The sequence below is a fragment of the Sinocyclocheilus rhinocerous genome, unplaced genomic scaffold (assembly GCF_001515625.1).
Source record: "Sinocyclocheilus rhinocerous isolate Xijiao unplaced genomic scaffold, SAMN03320098_v1.1 scaffold1066, whole genome shotgun sequence".
NCBI classification, from domain to species: Eukaryota; Metazoa; Chordata; class Actinopteri; order Cypriniformes; family Cyprinidae; genus Sinocyclocheilus; species Sinocyclocheilus rhinocerous.
Window position 1 is genome coordinate 287,366 of NW_015629516.1, and position 11,083 is coordinate 298,448.

General features: G+C 37.7%; 1 protein-coding gene across 1 annotated transcript in view; it reads right to left on the reverse strand.

Moving 5' to 3' along the window:
* Positions 1-10,394, reverse strand: part of LOC107739059 (probable JmjC domain-containing histone demethylation protein 2C) — a gene marked incomplete at its 5' end in the record, with an annotated part of 156,955 nt that extends 146,561 nt beyond the window's left edge. Inside the window, one exon of the mRNA XM_016551034.1 lies at positions 10,266-10,394. Within this exon, the coding sequence (XP_016406520.1) occupies positions 10,266-10,394 (129 nt within the window). The remainder of the gene's footprint in view (positions 1-10,265) is intronic.
* Between the last annotated feature and the right edge of the window lie 689 nt (positions 10,395-11,083).

Genomic DNA, 11,083 nt, shown 5'->3' on the forward strand with positions numbered 1-11,083 from the left:
TTTTTATGTTCAACAGAAGAAAGAAACTCATTCAGGTTTAAAACAACTTGAGAGTGAGTAAATTATGACACAATTTTCATTTTTGGGTGAACTATTCCTTTAATGTTAATAAAATAAAACACAAAGAGAAAAATAACTCGCTGCTCTTGACTGAAGAACTTTAATACAGTTGCTAAAGTTCAGCAGTAATAAAATAACTTGAAATTTTCAACAACTTTTCACTTCATATATTTTTGCACCAAATAGTATCGATAACAGTATCGGTATCGATAAAATTTAAACGATACCCATCCCTACCTGTATGGGACTAGACCTACGCTGACAATGAATTACATAACAACTGACTATCAAAGGCTGATGCTTATTCTTTAGCACATAACTTGCCTGAGGGATTTTGTTTTGTCTAATATTTGAGAGCCCAAATCCCACTCTCAGATGTACTGTTTCTTAAGGGCTCTATTTTTCTCACTAAACGTTTCAATTTTCCTGTTCTTCAAAGTCTCTAGTAGCAGACAAACTGACAATAGAGCACAGCATAAAACATGTCTTATTACCCATGGGGTCCATTTTTCATTCCATATTTTCACAGCATTCCTCTCTTTTCCTTCATGCCTGACATGGAGTGCCCTACCACCAACAAACACCTGCAGGAAAGAAAATTCCAGCAGCGGGTATGCAAATGCATCCAGACCGTTTTCCTGCATGCGCACACACACGCTCGCGTACACACACACACATACACACAAAGGCCCGGTGCTTTCCTGCGGTTCTGCAGCCGAGCTGGGATGAAGCAAGCTTGAGGAAAACAGTGCTCACACTGTTCATTCCTAAATCCCTCTACAGGGCAGCCGTGTCTGCTCCCATCCCATTAAGACGGCCTTTAGGGAGCTGCGCTCACATCAAATTCACAACATCCTGCACACCGACTCTCTGCTCATGCTGCCAGACTTCCAAATGGCATGTAATAAGCAAGTCTGTTTGATTATCTGCTTTCCTCGGCAAACAAGATCCGCACAGAGAATGAAAATGAATTTTGGGTTATGAAACAGAGATGCGAGGAGCTTGGAGAAAGACAGCAAATCCTTATCTCTACGGTCTCTGCTTTGTGCCATTATGTGGTGGCTCATCCATGACATGCACAAAGAAAATCCAAGAGAAAACAGAATAATCTGCAAATATTACTCATTTGGTGCGAGAAGAGAACCCATAATCCAGATGGTGAAACGATCAGACTTGAAGACTCTAAAGAAGGTGAAGCGCAAAGAGCGTAATTTTTTGTGTGAGTGGATCTTCTTGTGTGAGTGGATCTGCCTTTGAAATGACTCCAGATTCATTTGCGGTCACGGTACGGGTTCACGGTACCCCTGAAATTTGCCACTGTGGTGAAACATTAGCACAGGCTGCTAAAGCAACACGGCAAATGTCAGCACCCGTTTATCATGAGCTGGGAACTTAATAAGAAATCCACATGTGAATTTCCTCAGCATTATTTCTCCTTTGATGAAGCATTAATTTAGCCTAATTAGATTTAATACTAAGTTGTTGTGTTGTAAGCAAAAAAGCTTACTTTAATCACGCTGTTGCCCATATCATCAGATTTAACCCAATTATTACAGCTTATTTTCACCCTCAAGATGGTTTTAATTCCTAATCACAAATAAAAGGGGGGCATTTGCATGAGATGGAGGAAAGCAAACAAAGCAATTAATTATCTGGGTGTGTTGAAAATTTTTGCACCACAGGCAAATCCTAGGTTTACATTTACTTACTTTAAATAAAAGCATGTGAAGACAGTGAAGAATGTGTAACAGTCAGGCTACATTAATATTTTTATTATTTGACACAGTAGTCTTTATTTGAGATATACATTAGTCTACAATCATGTTGAATGTGAGTGGCTCACAACTGTCATCTCAGAAATAAATAATGGTTATTTTACACTTTTTATTCGAAAACGTATGCATTAACCTTTAGCAATAAAAGCAAATAAATTTCAAAAAGATTTTTTTTTAAGTATTTTTCTTAAATATTAAATTTTTTATTTGTAATATGTAATTACAGTAGTAATTAGAGCCCGACCGATATGGGTTTTTTGGGGGGGTGATACCGATACCGATATTAGGGAGTAAAAAACCGCCGATATCAATTAAACAATTTTAACAATTGTTTAATTGTTAAATCGCCAATTTAACAATAAACTTTATTATCCAAAATGAGTCTGACATTGTCAGTGTTGTGGACTTGTGGTTCCTTGTTTTATCCCTGTCTTAGTTCCTGTTTTCCTTATTTGGTCTTTCCTGTTCCTGCCCTCGTTGTGTGAATTCGTATCCAGCTGTGTTTTATTGATTAGTTCATTTGCTCCCAGGTGTGTCCTTTTTGGTGTCAGTGTATTTAAAGTGTTCCCAATTCCTAGTTCTCTGTCCGCTGTTAAAGTCGGCGCCCGATCGCGAATTTAACCGCCCGTAACTCCCAGACCCCGGGGGCTATCGACGCGAAAGGGGGCTTTGAGACGTACACTCGATTCGGCGTTCGAGAGGGTTCCTCGAGCTGAAGGGATCCCCCGAATTTGGTGCAGATCCGCCACGCCGTTACAGAGATATGATCGTTCAAAGTTTCAATGGTATTCCAAACATTTATCGACGCGAAAGGGGGCTTTGAGACGTACACTCGATTCGGCGTTCGAGAGGGTTCCTCGAGCTGAAGGGATCCCCCGAATTTGGTGCAGATCCGCCACGCCGTTACAGAGATATGATCGTTCAAAGTTTCAATGGTATTCCATACATTTAAGCTTTAAAGCGTTTCATCCAGGTTGCCAGTAGCAAACAATGGAGCACGTTCTGCTGAACAAACTACGTAATTACACCATTTACAAGCATTTTATCTGCGTTTTATGTTCTGTAAAAAAAAAATTCATATCGGCGGCATATTTGCCAATACCAATATATCTGCGACAGGCTCATATCGGCTGATAAAATCTGCAAAACGATGTATCGGTCGGGCTCTAGTAGTAATATCTCTTATTTTATTTTTATTTAGTAATTTTTATATAGTAATTATTATTAATATTATTTTATAGCAATATCAATATATATTATCTATAATATACAAACACACCAGCCCAAAAAAAAAAATCACAATTAGATTTTTTCTTTAAATCGTGCAGCCCTATGGGTGTATTTTAATACTAAAGTACTATTAGCATATAATATGTATTATATATTATATTACATGTACTATATAATATTATTATAAAAGCATTACGTTAGTATACTATTCAGAACATAATTTGTGCTCACTCTAGAATGGAAGGCACATTTTATTAAACGGAGAATCTCCAGACATCCTCCATTCATATGGTACATGCTAATGCAAACCATTAGGATCTGGCATCATGTTAATCAAACATAGGATTTGTCTGAGAACATCAGAGATGTATTCGGGTCATCAGACATGTTCATTAAAGATCACCACCTCTTGAACCCTGTGATGACTAAATGACTGCATCGTGCAAATACATCAATGGTTTATTTTTTTTGTATCTTGTCAGAGATAAGCACCCCTTGGTCGACATAACAAGGAGAAAGCTGTCTAGATTGAGGATCACGCTGAGTCGTGGCAGGACCTCAAACATCTGCTAAAGGTCAGGTTTCCACTGTATGGAACCAATCAATGAAGCCCATAGAGCTTCCAAACAAAGAATAGTGTTTCACACTGCAGAAGGAACCTTGCCCTTCATTTAAAGAACACTGATTTTATGCACTCAGTAATCCCCTCTAGGCAAGACAACCCACAATCCATTGGAGAACCAACAAAGAGACATATGTGAAACTTGACTTGTATATATGTTGTCAATTTGGATGTGACTGATCATTCTCATTGCATCACATCTACTGCTTCTTCTGAAACTGAGAAAAACTTCGTACAAAACAATTATTTGTTGTTTTTAAAGCAAGTAACACAAATGTGTAAGAGTGATCTTTTAAATGTTTTTGATGAAGCATCTAAACAATAACTGAATTACACAATATTTCATTAGCTAGAAAATTTAACTACAACAGCATTTTCACAGTAGGTTGTGGGCAGTATGACCATCATTTTATATCATGTTTGAGTAGCCCAATTTTATATTATTGTTATGCTATATATAACATAATAACTTTCAAAGAAAAAAAGTCAACAAATAAATGGTTTTATATGTTAATAAGACGGTAATGCCTATTTTTGGACGATCTAGGAAATTAAATATTCTACAAATCAAATGCTGTCTTTCTGTTATGAACTTGAATGCATGTGAATGCAAACAACATTATTCAAAAGAAATGAATGAGTCTGGCATGAGTGCAAAAGTAGCTTCACAACTAAAATAACTAATATTATAAAACTGATAGTCCTGACTCTCAATTCTCATTGGATGGACAGGATCTGTAGTCTCTGATTCCATTTACCTGGCATTAACATCTGCTTTTTGAGTACTCCACATCATACCTTACATTCATATATTATTTACGATATTGCTTAAACGCCATAAACAACTAAATGTTTTACGTTGTGCCTAACACCCCTTAATAACTGCATCCTCTGCCAGCTGATACATTTCTATCGCTGCACAATATACACTGTCATACAACCCAGCCGTAATTTATTGTGGGATATTCAGCCACTACAAAGAACAATACTGGGCTCAAAAATGTAAAACTGGCACATGTTTGCATCAAAGGTTTCTTGAGAGCAGCAGACACAGTTCCACCACATGATGAATAGACCAGATTTCAGCATTGTTCCTGGACGATCCTGCCAAGCTGCCACAAGTCATGACATTGAGACAAACCGAGACAAAACAACAACTTAAACTCAGATGTATATTTTCATCCTAAGCTAGATTTAGGTACAAAGCATGTGCCCATAAAGGCCTAAGTAAAAACTCTTCCTACTACATCAAGCTGCACTGCGCCACTTTCTCTGTCTTCTGCTTTCCCGTGTCCAAGCAGCACTTCCACATACATCATTGGGCAATAACATATGTGACTATTCAAAGAGAGAAGTTGAGATATTGCTGTCTAATACTGCTATCCGGAAGTGGGACAGTATTTCTCAAAGCAAATCACTCATGCCGGAATCGTCCATGCCACAGTTCCATTACCTTTGAGCCAACAAGAGTTCATTTGTTTGAAACTAATTTAATTAAGAGCACATTCCAGTTGGCTTGTCAAATAGCATGACTGCCACCTCAGATGGAACTGCTAAAAAAAGCCAAGCCCTTAAGAGTCCATTTATTTGATTTGTGAAAGTATGTGCTGAAAACGAATATGCAGTACACTCTAAACGGCAGACATCTGGTTTCGCTTAAGAGCACATTCAACAAAAGCAGAGAAGGATCAGCACAAGGAGATAGGGCTGGAAGCCTGCGTTGGCTCAGTCGACCATTCCCGCCTACAGAAAGCCTTGTTTGTGTTTCATTTCTGACCGTTTGCTGTTTTAGCTCAAGCTAAAAAGACTCTACCATCACAGAAACCATAATTAACACTTCCAGTGCGTCGGAAATTAGGAAGCCCCACATAAATTGAGCAAGAGAAATAAATTTCCCTGCTTTCTAATGCGAGTGTGATTCAGAAATAGTGGAATGGGCTCTGTGTGTGTCACTGCCGAACATAACAGGATATATGACACTACTTACTCATTGCATCACCCCAGAGCTATTCAGACCTCCATCGCTAATGTGTCCGTTCACACAGAAAGAGGTTAGCCAGCGCCGCTCCAATAAATGTACTAACATACTTTGATGTGTGACTGTACTGATATCCTAAATGATTTCAACTGTGCACGTTTACCTCAATTAAATGCTCAAATATGCACTCAAACTTTCTGTAGTACAGCCATTTCACAGCAAGACATAGGCGCTGTTCCAAAACCTAGTGAGCTGTCTTGCTGTCTGCTTGATACATGGGTAGCATCCTAACTGAAGTGGGACCGCACAAGTGACCGATTTTGTCATAAAATGATATGACCCAGTGCGTCATAAAAACACACTTTTGATAAGCTAACATCACAATACTCTAACAATCATAAAAATACAGATTGTACACACAAATATTGGTACAATAGTCTATTTTAATTTAATTGAACTATTTTTATTGATAGATTTTTGTACTGAATGAATTATATTCATAACTGAAATTTCTCTTATTTTGTCCACCACCTTGAATAATTTTTTGCCACGGCCTTTGCATCAAAAGCACGCCTGTGATGCCTTAAAGCACCATATTTGCTATAAGAATAATTAACTTATTTAGTTTCGTATCAAAATTCAACTGATTGTGCGTTATACGATTGTCGTATAACACATTACATGTGTGGCAATTTGCATACTTGCACATTATTCTATTACATTTTTTAGTATAGGCCTAAATAGTGCGAATAGTGCATTCGCATGAAACATTCCATGAATAAAAACTGCACTTCAAAGACCCGGATGATGCACTTATTAATAAGTGTGGAATGATGAACACTTCATGCACTCAACGGTTTTCACACAGCTTTTCTTATGCAATGGAAGGGCTATCAGACTCCAATGCTAGATTACAAAATAACATTATGAAATTTATAAACTAGATAGTAGAATACATAGTGCATTTTATAAGTGCATAGTGCATCATTTGGGACACAGCTGTTCCCATTACTGTCACATCAAAAGACATGTATGCACTCCATACACTGCAGATAATAAAATTTGTCTGTTTCTGCATTTGAAGAGTTAAGCGCAAATCTGCACAGTGATTCACACCACTGGACTGTTGTTGCTATGGGATACAGTCCAATGGCTGAACTGAGATGTCACTTCATCTGTATCTTAAAGGGGTCATATGATGCTGCTAAAAAGAACATTATTTTGTGTATTTGGTGTAATGAAATGTGTTTATGCGGTTTAAAGTTAAAAAAACACATTATTTTCCACATACTGTACATTATTGTTTCTCCTCTATGCCCCGCCTTTTTGAAACGCGTCGATTTTTACAAAGCTCATCAGTCTGAAAAGCGAGGTGTGCTCTGATTAGCCAGCTATCCAGTGCGTTGTGATTAGCCGAATACCTCAAGCGTGAGACCAAACAGTCAGTAAGCGACAGGTGCTTGGAAACGCTGTTTTGTACTCATTTATTGACGAGTCGGCTGCGGTGCTTCTCTGCCGCTCACTGCACAGAACAGACGCCGAGAGAGGTGACACTTCTCCGGGAAAGTAAGACCTCACTTTCGCGGGAAATCTTCCAACTGAACCATAGCTAAGGTTTATCCAAAAAAGTCGCTAGGTTTGTCAGTATGAATATTCTATGGGAAAAAGCAGCTAAATGGGTCTGAAAGTTGCTAAATCTAGTGCTGAAGTCGCACTTGTGAGACGCGGGAGCTGATGGCAGGGGATGGTGGATATTTGTGGCGGTCAATGTGGATATTGTGGATGAGTTCTTCTGTGTCATCACGTTCTATTAGTTCTACAGCTTCAGTTTCGGAACTTTCATGCTTAGTAACACATACAGCTGTTCCCTCACCACAGTGCAACAGTGAAAAGGGACCCCTCTCAAACAGTGTCGCGTTCCGAACGTTGTTTAAGCGACATACACCGGTATTTTAAAAATTCATATCATAACAAAAATAAACACCGGTATTCGGTATGAACCGGTATACAGCCCAGCACTACATTCATGTTTTCTGAATTGCGGAAATCATAGGATCCTACCAAACAGAGCTTCAAAAAAACAAACAGGTTTCTTGAATACGAACAAACAGAAGCAGACAGTATTCTGCAAGTAGTATGCTTGTATTTTATTTAGATATTTATATAGCCACGGACTGTCAACTACAAGGTTCAGTCTTTAAAATCCAGCATTCAATGGAAGGCTGTTACTTTTCACGAGAAGCCTGACCAGGAATGCACAACAGAGAGAGGGCATATATCTAACTCAATAGAGTACAAAAGTTCAATGTTTTTCCACCTTATTGCATTCACTTATGCGGCGTCCTTCAACACTCCTGGCAAACTACTGTCGCAATCCACCCCCGAAAGGGAACACGCTAGAATGCTCTACATTCAGGTTAATGCTTCCATCCACCTTTAATGTTTAAACTCGAGGCCTGTCAGCCATAAACCTCTCCAACCGATAAGTGTCATATCTCTCGTTTTGAACCATTATTTTACAACTGCAAAAGATTACAAGTCGGGTTCTTTATATTATGTAAGTCTAATCCACCGACAATTAAGATAGGAAATGTGTCATTGCCTGGGCTCAGACAGAACCGTTGTCATTCCCGGAGTAAAGATGCACAAAGGAAGAGTGCTCAATAAATCTTTATTTTAAGAAGATATGGAAACGGCGGCTCACTGTCAAAGGAAAACAGTGCAGGGTTATATTGTCAGTCAGACTGAACAAAGAGCAATCTCTCTGTAGGTTAACTCTGAACATAGCGCCCTTTATGCTGTGCTGCAGTGGGGGAGGGCGGTGAACGACCACCGGTCTCATGTTACGAGCTGTTTTCTTAAACCACAAATCACATGGCCACTTCCAGCTCTTTACAGCCAGTTGTTGCCAATGTGATTGAGTGCTGTAAATAAAAGCTGCATTGGTATTTTTTGCAATCAGAGGCTTCATCATCCCTGGTATCCGTGCAAAAACAGTGGTGCGATGTCATGGGAAAAAAGGCTGAAGAATTTCACAACTAAACGATATGTGATTTTAGGCCATTGAAAATACTTGTTTACTGTATACTAAATATATACTGCACATACAAGATTGTAGAAAAGTCTGCTATTTCATGCCAACACTATAATGTAAAATGCTTTTTAAACTATTCTACCTCAGACTTGGCCTATAAATTAAGCAAAACACTAAAAAAAAATTTTTTTAAATGACTACGTTTCCATGTTACCATATTTTATTTTTATTTCCTGCAACATACAGGGAAATAAAGGCAAAGAAACAAAAGCGTTTACAGCTTGAACTTTCAGCTGCAGGGCAGCTATTGAGTGTGGAAAGTTCTGTGTGCTGATTAGCAGCGGTACAGTTTTGTGACCTCAGGACACAGCCCTGAAAACAAACGGCCAGCATACTGTACACACTTACTCTATACACACAATGACAGGAGCCGCTCCATTCATCTCCACCGCATGAGAGCTGTCTTAATGATCAAAGTCCAAGCTAGATTTTGCTTCAAATGGATAGGAAATTAGCATCTAAATTAGTCTAAATGTAAAATATTTTCTACTTTATACTTAACTTAAAATATTTAAATTGTTTACATTTTACACTTCAGTGTTATAATATTTTTATAAACTACTTTAAACAATATTTTATAATTTAAGATTTCCATATTAGTGGGGAGATATTTGAGGCCCATAAAAATACAACATTTGAAATGGATTATTACATTAAAATTGTTAAAATATATGAACGTCAAAATATATGAACAAGGGGCACATAATAAACTACCTGTACTAATTCTAACGATAAAAACAGAAATAACCATTTAAAATTTAATTTTAAAATTTAAATTTAACTCAAATGCAAATATTAGAAGTCTAAAGACATTTAATAACGACAAACTCTACAACAGTTTTATGAGGGGGTTGGGTAGATTTATGTATGTGTTATTACGTTTTACCACTGACAAAATAAAAACTCTAAATTATCTGTAAACATCACGGAGGGCCTGGGAGTTATTTACTATGTATTCATGAATGAAAATATGTCAGAATTGTTTTATGGCCCTGACCATTTACACAGATGTGTTACATATGGTCCATCTGTTTGCAAAATACTAGATTGCAAAATGCACTATCATGACTACACTGAAACAAAACAAAGCAGCAAACATGCTTATGTCTGACGGAAAAATATATATATAAATCAGGATTTTAGATGTTTCAATAAGAACTCTTGATGCAAAACATTTTCATTAAACATTATCTCGTTACTTGTCACTTGTAAGCGTTCAACAAAACATGTTATATACAAAGAGCAACATTTTTATTGGTATTTCAAAAAGGGCAAACGTCACACGCTGACCACTAATATTACAATCCACCAACGATGACTGGGATCCAAACAGAGCTCTACTACACTGCCCCATTGCCTGACTGACTTAAAGCCTGTTTCCATGTACCAAACGATAAAAACCTAGAATAAGCTAACGTTTAACAGGCTATTTCAAAATGCCATATCCTCACTGAGATCTCCCGCTCGTAAAATGTATTTTTCGCAGCATGTTTGCCGTTGTCTTACCGTCAGTTCGGGATTGTCGTGGTCGCGGTGAGTGACGGCTCGGATGACTCCGGCTCGCCATGACCAGCTCGCGATGTGCGCGGGCTCCAGCGGCTCCTCTCCGCTCACGCACAGGAACCGTTTCCCGAATAATTATAATAAATTATAAATTAATAAAGAATAATAAACTATATATAAATATAAATACTATATTTATAAAATAAATACATTATATACTTAATTTAATACTTAAAATATGATTGATGTAATAATAATTCTATAAAATATGATTTTGATATTAATAATACTAGAAAAATACACAGCATATGTTATTTCTTTTTATTCCGTCAAGCAGATGAAAATATTTTTACATTTTATGTCCAATTGTGTTTTACACTACTCCAATAGCTGACATGTGGGCTGTTCGTTGATGAGTACAAGAGGAGCACTGATATATGGGAAGCATATCCACTGGATACAATCAGTCCGTGTCACCTTTAGGTCAGAGCAGAAGATGGAGACAGATATTTTGTGGCTGATAGAATCACAAATCATAGAGTGCTGCTGAGATTGTTGGTCTTGTGGACACTCTGCTGAAAGCAGGACAGCTAATCTGTGCCTGACTAAAATGTTGAATGCAACATGGCACGATTCCAATTTACAGCTTCTTGAGCATCAATTGGAAGCAGCAGTGGAGAGAATACAACAAAGTGCATGCAACAGTATTACATATTTCTGTTTCTTCACATGCAGCGTGTATGTAATATGTAATTACAACATATGCTATGATTGAATGGTTGAATTTATTGTATAATAGGCTTCACTGTAACAGAGACTCA